This window comes from Gouania willdenowi, chromosome 4 (genome assembly GCF_900634775.1).
Source record: "Gouania willdenowi chromosome 4, fGouWil2.1, whole genome shotgun sequence".
Lineage (NCBI taxonomy): Eukaryota > Metazoa > Chordata > Actinopteri > Blenniiformes > Gobiesocidae > Gouania > Gouania willdenowi.
In genome coordinates, this window is record NC_041047.1 from 38,389,467 (window position 1) to 38,410,340 (window position 20,874).

The 20,874-nt window shown below is 36.6% G+C and overlaps 3 protein-coding genes across 3 annotated transcripts; 1 reads left to right on the top strand and 2 right to left on the bottom strand.

Annotated features, from left to right (window-relative positions):
• Positions 1-1,674: 1,674 nt before the first annotated feature.
• LOC114462509 (homeodomain-interacting protein kinase 3-like) lies at positions 1,675-3,119 on the bottom strand. Its single transcript, XM_028445399.1, has 6 exons — positions 3,017-3,119; positions 2,771-2,894; positions 2,528-2,647; positions 2,348-2,440; positions 2,011-2,180; positions 1,675-1,916 (listed from the first exon to the last, which is right to left on the bottom strand). The coding sequence occupies exons 1-6, from the start codon at positions 3,073-3,075 to the stop codon at positions 1,739-1,741; spliced, it is 744 nt and encodes a 247-aa protein (XP_028301200.1). The 5' UTR covers positions 3,076-3,119; the 3' UTR covers positions 1,675-1,738.
• A 194-nt stretch (positions 3,120-3,313) lies between these two features.
• LOC114462226 (homeodomain-interacting protein kinase 1-like) lies at positions 3,314-4,898 on the bottom strand. Its single transcript, XM_028444922.1, has 3 exons — positions 4,821-4,898; positions 3,589-3,764; positions 3,314-3,496 (listed from the first exon to the last, which is right to left on the bottom strand). Exons 1-3 carry the CDS (start codon positions 4,831-4,833, stop codon positions 3,314-3,316), a joined length of 372 nt encoding a protein of 123 aa, XP_028300723.1. The 5' UTR covers positions 4,834-4,898.
• Positions 4,899-13,540: 8,642 nt separating this feature from the next.
• On the top strand, positions 13,541-16,150 carry LOC114462543 (tubulin alpha chain-like). Its single transcript, XM_028445453.1, has 4 exons — positions 13,541-13,650; positions 13,797-14,019; positions 14,830-14,978; positions 15,062-16,150. The coding sequence occupies exons 1-4, from the start codon at positions 13,648-13,650 to the stop codon at positions 16,037-16,039; spliced, it is 1,353 nt and encodes a 450-aa protein (XP_028301254.1). The 5' UTR covers positions 13,541-13,647; the 3' UTR covers positions 16,040-16,150.
• The last annotated feature ends 4,724 nt before the right edge of the window (positions 16,151-20,874 follow it).

Genomic DNA, 20,874 nt, shown 5'->3' on the forward strand with positions numbered 1-20,874 from the left:
GGCTCAAACATGTAAGGCTGGATGGACAAGTCTTCTGTTGTTGACATTTTGTGAATAACCTCTGAATAAAAAGTTTATGCTCCGCTACATAATCGTATCTCTTCTATCAAACTATAAAAATGGCCGAACAGGGTGGAGTTGAACCGAGTGTCACCTGAAGAGGGGGCGGGATATGGAGTTGCTCTTAGAAGCACATCAGAAAAGGGGTAGAAAAGGTGCCTGTGGAGCTATAATAATGAGGAATTCAGACCCAAGCATTGCAGTTCCGCTTTATATAGACCACAACTGTATGATTTATATGTAAAATGGAACGATTTAAAACCATGATATGTCCCTTTTAAGAGAGAGGTCATTTAGGTTAGAGAGGGACCGGAGAGGGTCCCATTCCTCTCTCTAACACTCCCTCTATGTCTGCTTCTTCCATTGTGTGTTTGCTCCTGTACTCCTTCTGGCTTTTGTCTTGCAGGTCCGTGGGATCCTTTGTGTGGAGTTACAGAGTCTCAACAACTCTGTCTACACCCTTTCCTCTGCACACACCCAACACAGCATAACGTGGATGGCTGTTCATCATAGGAATGGGATCCACACAAGGTTCCTGCTGCTTAACAGAAGGTTTTCCTTGCCGCCATGATGAATTCATGTTGGGTGTGGGATACATATGTATGTGTATATACGTATATATGCATATGTGTGTATCCATAAAATGAAGAGTCCGTCCTTATGACTGCTCTACTGTAGTGTCTTGAGATACCATAGGTTATGATTTGGCACTATACAAATAAAAGATTGAGATTGATTGATTGAGAGATCCGCTGCACCTGTACAGTGAATAATTGATCCAAGTACTTCTTTGATTGTTTGTGGCGAACAATGCCCTAATTATAATTCAGGTCCTAATTGTCTCCATCATTTTGATATATTCAGTGGGTGATAGAGGAGAGCAATCCCTGTCACCTTTTAGAGAGCAGAGGCCCTTTTTCATTTTGATGTGCAGTTTTGTTAGCTACACCCATGGCCGACCCTTTTCATTGTTTTTGTACTGTGCTGAGCTCTTCCATAGGAAACTGATTATGGACAGATTCAAAATTATTATGACTGTTCATAAATTATTAATATTTTGTCAGATTTTATTCCATCACAAATGTTTTACCAATTCTAAATATATGATTTATTATTATATCAGTGACATTATTGTTGAAGAATTGCATCAGGTGAATAGACAGGACAAAGGCCACATGGACTCCTGGTAACCATAGGAGGAAGTTGAGATCATGCTACCAAGTTGGAGTTTGGAATTAGTTTTGAGGCCGACATTGTATTGGGCAATATGCCATAACCCTTAGTGACTTATAAAAACAAAGCCCCTTTTCATTTTGTTCCAGGAGATTTAGCAGCTCTGCAGAACTTTTAGCACACTACAATGTCAGGGACTTCCCCGAAGAACTAAAAAGAAAATGTTTGAGAAAGGGGTCAAAACTATGAAAACATTAACAAAGCAGGTAAGTCATAAATATTTATTGTAAAAATGTGGCTAATAAATTCATGCAATAGGATTATTTACAAATACAATGAAATAAAAAAAATATACTAAGATTATTCATTCAATACAGTTGCTTAAAAAATACATTGAAATAAACAAATTTACAAAGAAATACAAAGAAGAACAAGAAAATACTACTCAGAATGTCTACATTTACCAATTGCATGAGAGAGGGTACTTGGTATTTCAATCTTTGGGCTAATATGCCACAATGAGTCCACATTTGTTGTGTTCATTGAAGAGAGGGTACTCGGCATCCCAATCTTCAGGTAATTGTACCACAATGCGTCCACAGTTGCCATTTTCATTATTAAGAGGGTACTCGGCATCCCAATCTTCAGGTGAATGTTCTTCAATGACCTGTGCCTCGGTTTGACTAGAGGAAAAATAAAAGAAGATTAGTACAAAATTCAAAAGAACAACAAAATGACCTTCATGTGCGTGATCGCTTTCACAGTGCAGTTACTCACTGTTCTCTGTTGTCTGGCTCCTGGCTCAGGTATGACCCTGTAATGTAGGGATGCTGAAGAGCATCAATGGGAGAGATTCTCTCTTCCCCATCCAGATTCAACAGTTCTTTCAGGAACTCGATGAAGGCCTTCCTGTCTTCTACCGTCTCATTGTCCCCTAGTTCAGACATCTGGATTAAATAAAATAGAGTTTGGTCAATACACTAGTTTATACCTCTCTTGCTCATGTTAACGATAATGGTGAGTAAATTCAGCTTATAAACATGTCTGAAGTAGGTTAGATTTTAAAGAAGAGATCTCTAAGTATTTGAACTCAAATGACATAGAGAACACTTACATAGAGCAGGTCATCTAATGATGACAAATGTGGACGATATTCGGGCCACTCCTCAGCTTGTCTTCTGTTCCTAGAGGTGTACTCTTCTGGTGTCTGAGGAAACACAATGACAATATAAGGGGTTTAAGATAAGTTTAGGGCAACAGTCAAGGTTCAACAACAATAAAAACTATGTTTTACCAGCAGCCTCCATCTTGTGCCCAATTCATCCACCTCATGACAAAAGAACCTCTTGCTGTATAAGCCAAAGTGGAGCTGGTACTTTGATGGCATTCCCAGCATCTCCACCATGCTCTGCATCTGCACAAAAAACACACAATTATACACATTAGGGGCAGTTCTTCAACACTTTCTATACCTGTAAAAAAGAGCACATGGGTAATTAAATGAATGGAGGGATGATGTATAGAAAAGACGACCTACCATGAGGTATTCACAGTGGACAGGAAAGAGGTTGTCATTTAGGAAGAGGAATGCCAGCGTGCAGCCCACTCCCCACATGTCAATGGCCCCCGAGTAAGGAAGGCCAAGACAAACCTCTGGGGCCCTGTGAAGCAAAATGAATGAAATATACTTCAGAACTCTATATTTTAGTGTTAAGTACCAACACTTTAAAAACACACGTTTGTTCCAAAAACCCATAAGTCATTCAGGGTGACATCCTCATACCTGTAGCCGATGGGCTGATGTCTGAGCCCGGGCATGGCGGCAGAGATGGGAGAAGCCATTCCAAAATCAATGAGCTTTACGCTGAATGGACTTTCATCAATGTTGACCATCATAATGTTGTCTGGCTTGATGTCAGTGTGCATTACTCTTACAGCTTTGAGTCCCTGTAATGCCATCATCAGCTGCAGGGACACAATGAGAAAAGACAGGATGAGAATGGAGTTCCTCTTATGGAGCTGTTTAAGCTCAGGTTTGAACTCAAGGCTTTCCTAATCAATCAGCAAGAAACAAAAAGATTCATACCTGCTTTGCAATAGGACGGATGTGGTTGACGTTCAGTGAATGAACCAGGTGGAGAAAATCCACGTCCAACAGCTCAAAGACGAGGCACTTATAGCCCAGGTATTCAAACTGCTCATAGAATGTGACCAGATTGAAGTGGTCAGCATTCAGAGAGCTGATGGTCTTCAACACTGACAGCTGGAGGGAAAAAAGGACAGTTAGATCACCTTCATATCACTTTACCCCAAAAATTCATAGTTAAAGTTCTGTTGAAGGCACCAAACACTTACTTCGTCCTCCACATCTTGAAAATACTCCTTCTTTAGGATTTTTACTGCCACCAATTTGCTGCTGTTGTGAGCACGACACTTGGCAACTTTCCCAAAGCTACCTTCTCCGATAAACTCTAGGATTGTGTATCGAGTGGAGGGGCTGTGGAGGGCATGCCCTACCATTAGAGGATGTGCTGTCAAAGTGAAATGACAGGGCACAAGGTTAGTATTCAGTAATTTAACACTAATGCTCACACAAAGAAGGAAATATTGTTCTGTCCTGTCACTTCTAAAGTTTGGGTTAGAAAAAAAGGCCAAGAGGAAAAAGTACTGAGTAACAAGAGCATCAATAGAAACGTAATGAAAAAATATCCAGCAAGAATAATAATAAAGTACAGATACTTCAAAAATAGTTACGTACAGTATTAAGTACTTTAAGTTCATTTGTCCACACTGAATACATGCATGTACAATATAGGAAACAGATTATTGACATTATTTGAAAGTGAAAGGTTGTCTAACTGCAAGATGATAGAGAATCCAACAGTATCTGAAAATCCACTGTACATGTGAAGTCCTGTCCCTGTATTGACTGCATGTGTAGCACATCCTAATCTTCTGTTGGTACACTGAGCACTTTTTACAGTAAAAAGATATGCACACACATTTTTGATTCTGAAAGCTCCCACAAAGTGTTCCAAACAGTATCATTTACATCAAATATTGAGCCTATTTTTCAAGGAAAAGTCTTTTTAATATATTAAAACCAGAGTAAACGTATTCTCTAATAATGACAATCTGTACTTCTGTTTTTTTTTAATTTATTTATTTATTTTTTTTTATAGAAAATCTAGTGAATCCTTCAATGACTACAGTGTTCTTTCATCTTAGCTGATTCAAATTCATTCTCATATTATGTCTGTAAAGTCTGTTTTACCTGCAGCAGCCATTCCTCACTCAGGTTTTTACAATTGAAGCTTTCAAACTTCACAAAAATAGCTTGTTTTACTTCTGATACAAAGATACTTAGACAGAGTTTTTTCACACTTCAAACAGTATCATCTACATAAGATATTAAACTTATTTATAAGTATAATTTGTACTTTTTTAAAAAAAAATGTATTAATTATAATAATAGTTTTTTTTCCCGAAAGAAAATCCAGTAATTCCTTCAATGACTACATTTTTCTTTCATTTTACTAAGCAGATTAAAATTAATCCTCATATTTTGTCTGTAAATTGTGTCTTACCTGCAGCAGCCATTCCTCTCTCAGGTTTTTACAATTTAACCTTTCAAATTTCACAAAAATTGATTGTTTTACTTTTTGATACAAAGATACTCAGAGAGTTTTTGCTACTTCACCACTTGCAGTGAGAGAAGCAACTGACGATTTAGTTATGTTTGAGTCTCTTTCATCTTGCTGCCACGGCAACCATTCAGTTTCAAGTAATGTCAACAAACTGTTACTAAAAAAAAAGGCCTGCAAATCCAGTAAGTTTTAACAGTAAAAAAGTATTAATACATATTCTAGGAGCTCTTTCTGCTAAATCACATCCATTCTGTGAACATTGAAATCAAACACCCTTATTTTATGTATTACATGTAAGGATGGGACTTAAACGCGTCAATTGCGATTAATTAATTACAGAAAAAATAAATATTAAAATAATATCGTTAATCGCTTTTTTGCGCTCCGAACAGCGCGGAACCTTTGTTATTTAAAGAGTTCCCGGTATACCCATAATACTGATGCACAGACTACAATACAACACAGGACGCTGGTGAGCTTTGTTGGTGTTAATTTGTACTTTTAAAAACACCGGATGGAAAACAAAAGCCCAGTAGTTTACAAATTGTTTAAGAAAGAGAGTTTGCTGATCACTGGATGTTTTGCAGCCTCCTCTACCACCTCAATGCTAACATGTAGCGGCTAGCACGGACACTCGGACAGTGCTAGCCGCTACATGCTAACACGCTGTGTTGCCAATACACACTGGACAAGATGACAGGGTTCAGAGCCAAAATGAATAAGTTTACGACTGACAAATGAACAAACTCACTGGATAAATGTTATGATCTGAAGGAGAGAAAAAGCAACAAGTTCTGTGTAATTACACAGACTGTTTAATCATTTTATAGCTCAGAAAAGTGTTGTTATTGTTTTTCATGCCTTAACTTATAGCACTTCATATGGACCTGATGTTTTATTTCATTTTTAGTTTTTATGATATGAAAATTGACAAAAGTACACAGCATTATTCTCCTATAGTCTCAAATACAGCTGAATTATAGTAAATAGCTACGTCTGCATCTGTTCAAGTCTGTTATAAATAATACATTATTTTGTATCAGTCTTTTGATCTGCACAATAATGTAATTAATTTAAATGAAAATACCTGAAGTTGAGGGCTTTTCTCAGATATTTTTAAGTGAGATTTAAAAATACATTAATGAAATAAATTAATTACAGAGCATAATTAATTAAACACTCTTTTTATTTTAATTTCTTGACAACACTAATAACATGCATACACTCTCAAACTGTTTCAGTATCATCTACATAAAATATTGAATTGTTTTTTCAGGAAAAATGTTTTCAATCTATTAAAACCAGTAAAAGTAGTTTCTAAGGATATTATGTACTTTTTTTGTTAAAGAAAATTTAGTGATTCCTTTAATGACTATAATTTTCATCTTACTTAGCAGATTAAAATTAATCCTCATATTTTGTCTGTAAATTATGTCTTACCTGCAGCAGCCATTCCTCTCTCAGGTTTTTACAATTTAACCTTTCAAATTTCACAAAAATTGATTGTTTTACTTTTTGATACAAAGATACTCAGAGAGTTTTTGCTACTTCACCACTTGCAGTGAGAGAAGCAACTGAAGATTTAGTTACGTTTGAGTCTCTTTCATCTTGCTGCCACGGCAACCGTTCAATTTCAAGTAATTTTTGGGATACTTTCTATATTACATTTCTATTGATGCTGTTATTATTCAGTACTTTTCCCTCCTGTCAGCTTAGTTTTTTGCAGTTGCTTAATTTCTGATAATAAGTAGTTTCATTGATTGTCATATAGGTTATCCCAGTTCTATAATAGTAAGTAAGTAAGTTTTATTTATAAAGCGCTTTTTGCAGATAAAATCACTAAGTGCTGTACAGAGTTGTGGTAAAAGTACAAGTGCAACACAATAAAATAATAAAACAAGAGTGCATAAATATCATAAGAACAGCAACATTAAAGGATAAATAAAAATTAAAATCCAGTAACTAAAAGCTTTTCTGTAAAATGTGGTCTTCAGCAGTTTTTTAAAAGTGTCCACACAGTTGAGCTTCCTGAGAGACTGGTGCAGGTTATTCCAGAGTCTGGGAGCTACAGCCTGGAACACCAGGTCTCCTCTGGTTTTAAATTTAGTTTTTGGGGTCTTTAGGAGACCCTGACCTGAAGACCGAAAGCATCGCCCTGATGAGTAGGGGTACAACAAGTCCGAGATATATTTAGGGGCCTGACCATGTACTGCTCGGAACGTGAGAACTAAAATTTTATATTCTATGTGAAACTTAACTGGAAGCCAGTGCAGAGTAGCAAGAATGGGGGTGATGTGGGATGTTCTAGAAGCACCAGTTAAAAGTCTGGCAGCAGCGTTCTGAACAATCTGGAGTCTGTTTAGGGTTGACTTATTAAAACAAGTAAAAACAGAATTACAATAGTCAATACGAGATGATATAAATGTGTGTATGAACAGTTCCAGATCTGATTTTGATAATAGATGCCTCACTTTAGAGATATAATATATTTAGTCTGTCACACTCATCAATGCATTTAGTATTTCAACACTAAGACCCACACAAACATGGAAATCACATCTTGTTCTTTCACTTCTAAAGTTTAGGTTAAAAAAAAAAAAAACGAGCAGGCCTGCAAATCCACTTCATCTGTCTCTGCACTAACTGCATGTGTAGAACATCCTAATTTTCTGTTGGTACACTCAGTATGAGCCATGTTACTTTTTACAGTAAATTAGTATTAAGTAGTAATAAATAGTCTCATTTTTCAGGAGCTCTTCCTGCTATATCACATTATTCTGCCACAGGCAGATTATATGTTATTTTTTATTTGAAGTTGTTGGCTCATGGCATGTTAAAGCCAATGTTTTGAGTGTAAAATATGCCAATAAAGTATATTTCATACATAATGTTCTCATAAAGGTGTACACATTTACAGATTAGTTGTTTTTTAAGTCATATATAAAAAGAAATCACAATAATTGCCTCATACTTTAATATCGGGATAAATCGTATTGTATCGTAACCTATGTATCGGGGTAAGAATCATATCGCCAGATGCCATGCAATACACACCCCTAATATTAATATTATTATTATTATTATTATTATTATTATTATTATTATGATTATTATTATTATTATTTTATTTTTTTAGTTCTCTGCACATGCTGTCAAAGGTCAACACCACAGGAAGTGCAATCATTATGAGACAGCAATGCATATTTTGTTCTTGCAATAAAATATATTGATTTATTTTATTGCTTAATTGTGACCATCACCAGCCCTCCCTAAGGAAGGGTAAGAAGTCTTTTATTATAGGGAGGATATAAAAAGGGAGAGGAGTGTTACACCTAAGTGGAGGGGGAGGGGGAAGGGGAGGGGAAATAGAAAAGGTGGGGAAGAATAGACTGTTTTACAGTGAGGGTGAGATGTGAGGTTGTAGAATAAATTGTGCTTATTATGTTGTGTAATCCAGCCAGTATGGTGACAAGTGTGAAGCTTAGCTATAATGGTGGTGGCTGTGAACAGGTGGAATGAGTGAATGGTAGTACCTAAAGCAGGTATTTGGGATTAACGTGTCTAAGGTTTAGCCCAGTATGAGTTTTATCCCACATCCCAAGGCGTGCCAGTGCATCGTATACCAGTATATGTGCAAAAAAAAAACGCTACTGCAAACCCAGGAACTGCCCTGGGCCCACAGATGCAGCCAGGCCAGCAGAAAGAGCCGGGGCCAGGGAGCCCCAGGCAACCCCCCCGCGGCCGAGCAACCCCCCAGATGCCCCCAAGAGAGGCTGCCACCGCCCCCCCACACACACATCCGAGGAAGCCCCAAGCAGCCCCAACCCCTAATATTATATATCATTGTTGTTCTTGGTAAAATTGTTGCTGTTCTTTCTTATACTGACTAATGATAATTATATAATAATGATATTTCAAAGTGCTTTAAATACAATTAAAGTCAAGTCAAGATTCACAGGCATATAAAGTAAGGACTAATACAATATAGAATAGCTTCAAATACTGGTAATAAGACACACCTTTTTTAAGTAAAAAATAAATAAATAAAAATGTTTCAATCCAAACTTTAAAAAAAATTCATAAAATAACATTTCAAATATGTTGAAAATTTTAATGCAAAATAAACATAAGTGATGAATTATCAATATCTGATTTATAATAATATATTAGAATGTGTGTTTAGTTCACCCAGTGTGGTGCGTCCTGAAGAAGGACAGCTGATGTGTGGAGAAACACCGCCGTCTAGTGGCCACAACAGTACATTACTGGTTTATATCTCAACTGTGAATGAGTGTCTGAAAGTCTGACACAGAGACACAATGTATTTAATTATTGTTTCTATAACATTCACTCCTTATGACAGTAAAAAGAAAAAAGTCATTTATAAAGTACTGCAGTAACTATACCCTATACTCTGATACCATGAAACATTATGATTTGAAAATCACTGTGGTATAAGTTTTAACAGACATAGTGCCCTGCACTGTGATCAACAGGAACAGTAGAGCTACACATTACTGAAACTTGAACCTTTGATCAGCTGATCAATGATTACAAATAAGAAATCAGGGTCTATTTTAAAGCTTTGTGATGCATGTTTATTGCTTTATTTGTTCATTGGATCCCCATTAGCTTCCATCATGGTGATTGACACGTGTTCGTTACACCAGTAAATACATTAAAAAAACACGATATATACATTAATGTTGGTAAAATAATGATTTTAAAAATCTTTTAAATATGCGTAAAGCTGACATGTCTTTCAGGTCCATAGGTAATTTGTTCCAAGGTTTAAAATATCCTGTGATTCCTGCACCTTTAGGAGGGTGCCCCCTAGGTTACGTGTACCCCCTAGGTTACGTGTACCCCCTAGGTTACGTGTACCCCCTAGGTTACGTGTACCCCCTAGGTTACGTGTACCCCTAAGGGTACGCGATGGCACTACAGGGGTTACTTGAGAGAGAAAGAGAGTGGAACAAATAAAGTGTCTGTCTTGGTCCCACCCCAGACATGAGATGACTGGATATGATAAAAACTATAGATATAAATCTATTCAGGAGGCACTAAATCATTGATTCTCAACCTTGGGGTCACCTGGAGTTTATTTGGTGTTGCCTGAAATTTCTGAAAAATTCAGTAAGATTTTTAATATATTATTGTTTTTGTTTTAATTAAATTTAAACAACACAATCTTTAACAACTGTATTTCTATACTTTCACTTTGTGAAATATAAATCTAGTTCAACTAAAATGCAGTGAAAATATATCTGAGCTCAAACATGATCAAAAACTAATTCTAGAAAACAAAATGTCTTTGGGGTTGCCATAAATTCTTGATATTAATATGGGGTCACGATCCAAAAAAGGTTGTGAACCACTGCACGAAATAATGTGTATTTCCACTTGTTTACAAAATGAGATTCTTTAACATGTGTGTTATCAGTCGTTCATTCCATCATCATGCTCTATAGATGTTTTTAAATAGTTTTCTAAGCAAATTGTTGGAGTCGGATAAAGGAGGTACTTTGATTCAGAAATAAGAAAAAGTGGGTACAAACAAGTGTGAAAGCCACTGTTCTAGAACATCAGTACATTATTGTAGGGAACACAAATGAGCTGATATTGCAACATTTAGCTAATAGATTTTGAGGTAGGTTCACATTTCTGTTGAGTCACTGCACAAAGACTCAAAGTATTTTTTTTACATGAATCATTGATATTATTGCAGATGTTGGAGCTGTGTATTTTTATGAAGGTAGATATGTTGCAAAATGGGAGAACTTGTTGAATGTGATGTGAGCTTGTGTTAAAAAATAAATAAAAAATTCACCCACGTGTGAAATGATTTTCACGAGACAAATGATGGGAAAAAATGTAAACCGGTAGAATTACAATTTAAACCCAAAGAAAATATTCACACATGCATGATCTGAATGTGAAGTCAGAAAAAAATATTACCAAATGTGTAGACTGATATTACAAAAATAAAATGACAGCTGCAAACATGTAACCAAACATTTACTCGTATGTTTTTTGTTTTTTTTTCTGTATTACTTGTGCCAGTTATTGTTTATAACCACAATTCTACGGTTATAACTTCTCAATTCTGCAGCTACAAATGCACACATACTTTTCTCGCCTAAATCCCATTTTGCAACATATCTACCTTCATATATTTTTGGCAGGGGAGTTTATATCATCTGTGTTTTGAATATGAGTTAAAGTTTGTGTGGCAAGATGAGGATCATAAAATAATCAATCTGGTTGCTGAACAACGCCACCTGGGGAATTTCACTCCAGGAAGTTATCACCAGTTGTAACATGTGGACTAAAGGCTACACAGGTTCAAAATTAACCACGGGGCCAGAGACAGTGTTCAGAAGTACAAATAATCTTTATTACAATGAGTGTTAAAAGCAGCTCACCTGCTATCGATACCTAATATTAGACAAGGCCAGCAGAGGGGAATGGACAGTGCTGGGTTACCTCGGAGGCCCAAAACCAAGGAGGGACGAGGAAATCATACAATCACCCGTGACACTGCGCACACACACACCAGGGATTGGGTCGCCAACCGGAGTCCACAGCACCTGTCCACAGGGCAAAGGAGAACCATAAAATGACCACACAGCACACTCACTAAACAATAAACAATATAGAAATAACAAGTGGAGGAGTTCAAGTATCTCAGGGTCTTGTTCACGAGTGAGGGTAGGATGGAGCGTGAGATTGAGATAGACGAATCGGTGTGGCGTCAGCAGTGATGCGGTCGCTGTATCGGACTGTTGTGGTGAAGAGGGAGCTGAGTTGGGGGGCAAAGCTCTCAATTTACCGATCGATCTACGTTCCTACCCTCACCTATGGTCATGAGATTTGGGTAATGACCGAAAGGACAAGATCGCGGATACAGGCGGCCGAAATGAGTTTCTTTCGCAGAGTGGCTGGGCGCACCCTTCGAGATAAGGTGAGAAGCTCAGTCACTCGGGAGGAGCTCGGAGTAGTGCTCCTTCACGTTGAAAGGAGCCAGCTGAGGTGGCTCGGGCATTTGTTTTGGATGCCTCCTGGTTGCGTCCCTCAGGAGGTGTTTCAAGCATGTCCTATTGGGAAGGGGCCACGTGGTAGGCCCAGGACACACTGGAGGGACTATGTCTTTGAGCTGGCCTGGAGTCGCCTCAGGGTCCCCCCAGAACAGCTGGAGGAGGTGTGCGTGGATCGGGAGGTCTGGGCATCTCTGCTGAGACTGCTGCCTCCGCGACCTGGCCCCGGATAAAAGCGGTAAAATGGATGGATGGATGGATGGAAATAACAAAATACAATATAACCAAAAGCAAACTACGAAATAAATTGAACTCAATCAACAATTAACAATTAAATCTCAAATACAAGAGAAATACAAAATAAATCAAATTCAAATCAATACAAAAATGAAGGATCACATAAATCAATAAACAAATGAAAAATAATTAAATTTCCAACACAATATCAACGCAAACAAAAGAAATACAAAAGAAATGAAATTCAATTAATCAGTAAACAAATATTTAAATTTCAAATACAAAGGAACTACGAAATAATTGAAATTGAAATCAGAACACAAATGAAGGAGCAAATAAATCAATAAACAAAGTATTAAATCTCCAACAGAATGTCAATGCACACAAAAGAAATACAAAATAAATCAAAGTCTAAAGAGCATAGGCTGCTGATAAAAATAAAACAGCCGCATTGACGCAGCAGCGGTATTCTGACAGCAGAGGAACGCTAACACAGTGCGGCCAGACCCGTATATAAAATGTGTGAGTCACCGCCCAGCAATCAGTGGAACAGGAGGGGTGAGGAACCACTTAGGTAAAGTTAGAAATATATTCACAGGTTCAGCTTTTCATTCAGTAACATGTTGTAGTGTCATCAAACTCACAGCACACATAGTTGAACTCTTCTTGATTAACTATGTGTGCTCTGAGAAAAAACAAAAAAAAAATAAAACTACTACATGTTGTAAGACAGTTATTGCATATTTTAGTACTTATTTAATGAAAAAAATCACTAAAATTACATGAATATTTATTAAAACTAAGTGTTGTAGTATAATCAAGAAAAGTTCAACTATGTGTGCTGTAAGTTTTATGACACTACCACTTTCCTTTGTGAAGTTATTGGTTTTTATTTTTTGTACCTTTTTCCGGTGTTGTAATTTGCAGACGGTCCCTGCTTATTCCAGCCACAGTCGGCTCCGCGTAGAGGCCAATATAAATGACCAAGAGCGGAGAACGGCTCGTTTTGAGGAAAATCCGCTTGTAACGTTCAGTCCACCTTGCTGTGATTGTAACGAGGTCTCGGTTTTGTAAAAGCAATGTTCCGTTGATGAGTTATTGGTCCGGAAAAGCTGAATCTGTGAATATTTTTATAAATTTATCTAAGTCTACAGTCGCATCTTCGACATTAACACAAAAAGTTAAAAAAAAGACATTTACAACACGGCCATAGTGTACATCCGGGCATTTTTTTGCTCATTATTGGAACGCAATGATGTACTGGTTATGACGTCAGACTTAGTGCGTGTGTGTACACACGCACTAAGTCTGACGTCATAACCAGTACGTCATTGCGTGTAATGTGTACATTAATGGAACGCAATGACGTACTGGTTATGACGTCAGACTTAGTGCGTGTAGTTCACAGTACACGGTGTAGAAACGCATAGTTAAAGTTCTCTCTGACACTACAACTTCTCCAAAGCCTGAGCATTTAAAAAGAAAGATAAACAATGGTAAGACAGGATTTCATTGTCTTCATCTGCTTTATATTCATAATTAAACAAATGATTAGATTTTGCAATAAACAAATTAGCATATGACCAACTGATGTCATGATTAAGTGATGCCAGGATCCTGATATATTGTTTTCTCTCTGCAGCGTGAGATTATTTCTATTCATGTGGGCCAAGCTGGAGTCCAGATCGGTAATTCCTGCTGGGAACTTTTCTGTCTGGAGCATGGGATTCAGCCAAACGGACAGGTGCTTTCAAACCAGGAATCTGGAGGAGGAGACGACTCCTTCAACACCTTCTTCAGTGAAACTGGGACAGGGAAACGTGTCCCCAGAGCGCTTTATGTAGACCTGGAGCCTACTGTCATCGGTTTGTAATCATATTATTACTCATTATTATATGATTATATCAGAACTATGACTAACAAACTTATAACTATACACAGAATACTTCTTTATACTGGAATCACTGTGAACACATTATCATTTCTTTTAAATATCAAGACAAAACAATGCAATTCTGTGATACAACAAACCCATTGAAAAAATATACAACCTATTTTAAAATTTAAAATTACAATAATACAACATAACACTTACAGGTATAGTGCAAATGTCTCAAGGAAACAATAACAACAATGGTGCAAAAATCCAAAAACAATGTAAAACAGTGCAATCAAAAGTTAAAATACAGTATATACAGTTTCAGTACAAGGACATTTCTACTTTCCTGTTTGATTTTAGGTTTTGTGTTACTGACTAATCAAATCAAAGAACACAATGTGCAAACAACATAATATAATTACTGTATATAGAATAGAACAAGAATTAGAATAAAATAAAGATAAATATGAGCAGAAGATTAACATATAAAGTTACAGATTTTTAGTATTAATATTCAATTAGGAGAAAACATGTACAGTGATTGTAAAGGGTGTGTTTCACGTTCATTATACCTTTTTAAATTATCATTTTAAAAAAAAAGAAATGTGGTGCTATTTGGCCCCCTTCCAGCAGATGGCGCCCTGGGCCTGTGACTAAACATCAGGAAAACTGCACCAATTAAATAAGTCGTTTTTTTAAAAAAAAAACGTCGATGTATTGAAGATTATTCTGAATTGTGTATTTCATTAGATTATTTTGAAACTACATAACTTTACTGCTTTGATTTTCTCTATAGATGAAGTGCGAACAGGAACGTACCGTCAGCTGTTTCATCCAGATCAGCTCATCACAGGAAAAGAGGATGCTGCCAACAACTATGCCCGAGGACACTACACCATTGGGAAAGAGATCATAGAACTTGTTATGGATAGGACTCGTAAAATGGTACAGCTAAAAGAAATGAAAGTTGCAGGAAATAAAACCTAATCTTAAAACTAATAAGGATTTTATTGCTTTTTTTTTTACAGGCGGATCAGTGCACTGGCCTGCAGGGATTTCTCATCTACCACTCCTTTGGTGGAGGCAGTGGCTCTGGTTTCACCTCCTTGCTGATGGAGAGGCTCTCTGTTGACTATGGTAAAAAGGCCAAGCTTGAGTTTGCTGTCTACCCATCACCCCAGATTTCCACTGCTGTAGTTGAGCCTTACAACTCCATCCTGACCACCCACACCACCTTGGAGCACTCAGACTGTGCCTTCATGGTGGACAACGAGGCCATCTACGACATCTGCCAGAGGAACCTTGATATTAAGCACCCTTCATACCCTAATCTTAACCGTCTCATGAGCCAGACCGTCTCATCAATCACATCTTCTCTTCGTTTTGATGGAGCTCTGAATGTTGATCTGACAGAGTTTCAGACCAACTTGGTGCCTTACCCTCGTATCCACTTCCCAATGGCCACCTATGCCCCGGTCATCTCTGCTGAGAAAGCCTACCATGAGCAGCTGTCTGTGTCTGAAATCACAAACGCCTGCTTCGAGCCAGCCAATCAGATGGTGAAGTGTGATCCTCGCCATGGTAAATACATGGCCTGCTGTCTGCTGTATCGAGGTGATGTGGCGCCAAAAGACGTCAACGCTGCCATTGCAGCCATTAAGACCAAACGCTCCATCCAGTTTGTGGACTGGTGCCCCACTGGCTTCAAGGTGGGCATCAACTACCAGCCTCCCTCTGTGGTTCCTGGAGGAGACGTGGCCAAAGTGCAGAGGGCCGTTTGCATGCTGAGCAACACCACTGCCATCTCTGAGGCCTGGGCCAGACTAAACTACAAGTTTGACCTCATGTACGCCAAGAGAGCCTTTGTCCACTGGTATGTTGGAGAGGGAATGGAGGAGGGAGAATTCTCAGAGGCCAGAGAGGACATGGCTGCCCTGGAGAAAGATTATGAAGAAGTTGGCGCTGATAGTGTGGAAGATGAGGGAGAGGAAGGAGAAGAATATTAAGGGCTTGATGTAACTGCACACCCCAAAAGTTTGTCATCAGTCATTGTTCCACCAACTGTTTGCTCTGCACTGATGGATTAAAACTAATAATAATATATAAATAAATATATAACAATAATAATGCCCAAAACAGATAAGTTAACTAGTTACGTGCACATCTTTGGATGAAACCGCAAACTGGCAATTTTAAAGTTGAGTTATTCTGAGTGAGGAAATGTGTATAAATCATAAAGTTGGAACCAGAACTTTACATACACTATATAAAAAAACATTAAATCAGACTAAACTTTTCATGCTTTAGGTCAATTAGGATTACCAAAATAATTTCTACTTGGCAAATGCCAGGATATTTTGGAAAAAGGGAAACTTTCATTAAAAATGTGAAATACTTGGCAAAACCTATTTATTTGTGTGGCACATTTTATACACAAGGCAGTTCAATGTAATTTACATGATCAAAAAGTGCAGCATTTAGAAGAATCAACACTAAAAACTTTTTGTTTCTCATTTTTGGTTACATCTCTGTTGGTTTTTGTTTTGGTCTTGAACGTGCACACTGGTTATTCTTTTCTGTATCCGTCTCACACTGGCTATGTTCTCAATGTGACCCTGACTCTGGAGTGTGTAATTCTGTTACTCACACAATCAAGCTGTCAGCTTATCTGAACTGTCAGCGAGAACAAGGGTGTCAAACATGTGGTACACAGTTCAACTCTTTTGTTGGAAGTTGTTTCTCTAATTTCATAAAATTGAAGTGGACAATTTAATTGAACTGACAATGAAAAGCATCACTAGCTCGAAAATCAACAGTCAAAGACTAACAAGAAACTTCTCAGGACAGGCAATTCCTCCAAATGCCCAACTTTACGCTCTAACTCATATCTCTTCATTTTTTCCAATTGACTTCTTTGTGTTTTATTTGTCCTTGTGAAGCTGAAAAACATTAAACAGTTTGAAATAGGGTGACGGTGGTTAGCACGTCTGCCTCACAGCAAGAAGGTTCTGGGATCAATCCCTGGGGTGGACACTTGGGTCCTTTCTGTGTGGAGTTTGCATGTTCTCCCCGTGCTGCGTGGGTTTCCTCCGGGTACTCCGGCTTCCTCCCACAATCCAAAAACATGACTGTAAGGTTGATTGGAGTCTCTAAATTGCCCATAGGAGTGAGTGAGTGAGTGGTTGTCTGTGTTGCCCTGCGATGGACTGGCACCCTGTCCAGGGTGTACCCCCACCCAATAAGAGCTGGAGATTGGTACCGGCAGACCCCCACAACCCTAAACAGGAATAAGTGGGTCGGAAAATGAATGAAATCAACATTTAAACTATTATTTATTTCATAAACAGAAGAGAGAAAAAAAAAAGCTTTTAACTTGGATTTAAAAATGTTCACATTGGATGCTTTAATGTATTAAATCTAAATCAGTAACACATTTAGTGAATAATTAAGATTGTTGAGTGCCTCTTACAACCGTTGCTTAGGCAAGGCAAGGGACATTTATTTGTATAGCACATTTCATACTCAAGGTAATGTGCTTTACATGATTAAAAAGAACAGAAACAGAAAACATGAAGCAGTTTAAACTCATCATCTCACTGATGTATTCTGGACCAAACTTATTCACAGATTTATACACCAGCAGCAGAACTTTAAAGTCTATTCTAAATACTAATTATGACGTCAAACTTAGTTCGAGTAGTTCAAACACAGCCTAAATCTCTGTCAGCTAAGACAGGTTTATCCCTCTCAACCTTTGATTGAATACGCGAGAACTAAACGAGCGAGATTTCCCAGAGTGTGATAAGGCTTATTGAAATAAATCTAAGTTTTTTCATAAAAGAAACAAGTCTAGAGGCATTTCTGCCATGAAGAAAAGATAAAGAACTGAAAAAAAGTTAAAGTTTGTTCCTGCAGTGGGTAAAAATAGGCTTAGATTTAAATAAATTACATTTATGAATATAATATATACCTAACAAAACAATATTATTCACACCAAAATCAACTATATTATCATTAACAAACAAGCCAAATGTCCCATCTGATACAGTGAACAGATTACGTTGTATCCCTTTAGATTGAAACCAGTTCTGAACATCCCTCCAAAAACTTTTCACACAAAAAGAAAAGATGATCCAAATCCTCAGTCCCGACTTCACTAAATACACAATAACCAACATTCAAATGAAATATCTGTCTCAGTAATTATTTTGTGGGGTAAACATTATTAATAACCTTAAACTGAAGTTCTTTCACTTTGGCCAAAACTGAATTCCCTAAATATTTGCATCTTTTTCCTTTCGTCAATTTTAAAATCTTTGAGGATGTAATCACTTTTTTCAGAGTGAGTGGAGCAGGAACTCAAAAAAGTGTTTCTAATAAATTTGTTATCACATTTAAGGTTACAAATTACAACATCATTAATATAAAGCTGTCTTAATTGAGGGATAACTTTGGAATGTATTATATGTTGTTTAAGCAAAATTTTAAGTGACAATGGAAGAGCCATAATAATCTGGTTATATTTTTTCGAGTACAAATGATCTGAAATTTTTCCCAGAAATCATTGTGTTTCCATCACCATCTATTAATTGGGAGATCTTTTGCTCACCAGAATAGATCTATTGTTCCAGATTGGTGTGTTGTGTGATGTGAAATTGTGTTTGAAAAAATTTTTCCAATGAAGTTATAAAAATCTGAGAGTTTGACTGGCAACTCAAGAAACTCAAGTCCACCTAATTTCTGAAAGATGCCTTATTGGTATAACATGAAACATCAATTTAGACCTCAGAGGTGTAAAGAGTACTGATATATCCAACTTAAGTACAAGTACTGTTACTTGATTGAAATTGTACTGAAGTACAAGTAAGTGATACATAAAATACTCAAATACAAGTAAAAAGTAACTCAATCAAATAGTATTCAAAGTAAAAGTTACGAGTTACTTTCACCCCCACTTTTATCTTTAGTAATGCATCTTGGTACAGTTCTCATGCATGCAGTAAACATTTCATGTATAAACTTAAAAATAAATTGTAGATCAAATCTTTCACATTTGGAACTTCATTTATTTTCCACAAAGGCATCTGTATTAAAAGGTTTGTCAAAATGCGCAATTATTTTTTAAATAAAATTACACCAATGAATTCAATTCAAAATAAAAATAAAGTAAATAAAAGTATAGCTAAACTGTAAAACTGACAAAATAACCTGCATTCAATGCTGTTTTGGTGCATTACGTTTAATCTGATTGGTCGGCTATGATGTGATGCATTTGATTGTTGTCTGGTCATTTCATTTTTTGTGTAGTTTCACATTTTAAAACGAAATGATAATTCACTCAGTAACGGTTGGGTGTAGAAATGTAATTAATTACTTCTTTTAAAACGTACGTAAGTACAAGCAAATTTACTGATTTAGAAATATACTCAAAAAAGTAAAAGTAAAATATGAAAACAACTCAATGACAGTAACATTAGTACTTGTAATTATTTCGGTCATTATAAACATTTAGAACACGTCATGTTTTCAGAGATCTTGTACATTACAATAAAAAAAGAAAAAACATGTACTTTAAGTATTTTAAGAGCTAAATGAAGGGGTTTCGGCTGAAGTCGATACTTATACCCCATTTACAACTGTGACACTATTACCAAAGATGGCACATAATACAGTTACTGTAATACCAACGATGGTAACATATAAGCACAAAACTTCAACTTCAAGAATCAAAATTATGTTTTGCATCTGCGTTTAACTTCTTTTCTAATGATCTTCATTCGAGTGTACTATAATTTTGCATGACTTTTAACTTATAGATTTTTTAAATTGCATTAATATTTTTGGAGTCTTTAAGTTGATAACGTAAACCATTCCATAAATCAACTCCTTTGACTGATATACACCTCCTCATTGTATTAGTCCTCGCCATGGGTTTTTGTAGCATATCAGTTCCTCTGAGGTTGTATCTAGATTCTCTTGAGTGAAACATCTCTTGTAGACATTAAGGAAGCATGAGGTTGTGTGCCTTGTACATCAAAACTGCTATATAAACATCAACAAGATCATGAAATTTTAAGATATTTAATCTAATAAAAAGTGGATTTGTTGCAGCAAGATATTCTGCATGGCTGATCACACTAATTGCTTTCTTTTGTAATAGGAAAATATTAGTTTTATAGGTATTCCCCCATATTTCCACACAATAACTTAGGTATGGTAGGATGAGGGAATTGTACAGTATATATAAAGCATTTTGATTCACAGAGGTTTTATTTTACATAATAAGGCAATAAGTTGAGAAATCTTAGTCTTTAGAATATTGATGTGCACTTTCCAATTTAACTTATCAGTATTGATAACCACATTTTTTTTACATACACCTTTTCAATTTCTATCTTCCCAATTTCAATTCTACATGGTTTGTTAACTTTCTTATTTACAAATACAATATATTTAGTTTTATGCAGATTTTTAGAAAGTTTATTTACATCAAACATTTTTTTTTAATATATTAAGTTCAGTTCCTACTGTATTCAAAAGCAGCTCAAGATCATGTCCAGAACATTACAAACTGGTATCATCAGCAAATAGGATACATTGTAATTTGCTTAGGACTTCACTGATATAATTTATGTACATAATAAACAGTTTAGGTCCCAAAACAGTGCCCTGAGGAATACCGTGGGTTATTTTTTGCCTCCACTGAGTTTGTATTATTAATATGTACATATTGATATTGATCACTGAAATAACTTTTCAGCCAAGCATGTGCTAAGCCCCTGACACCATACCTTTCTAATTTATTTAAAAGCAACGAATGATCTATTGTGTCAAAGGCCTT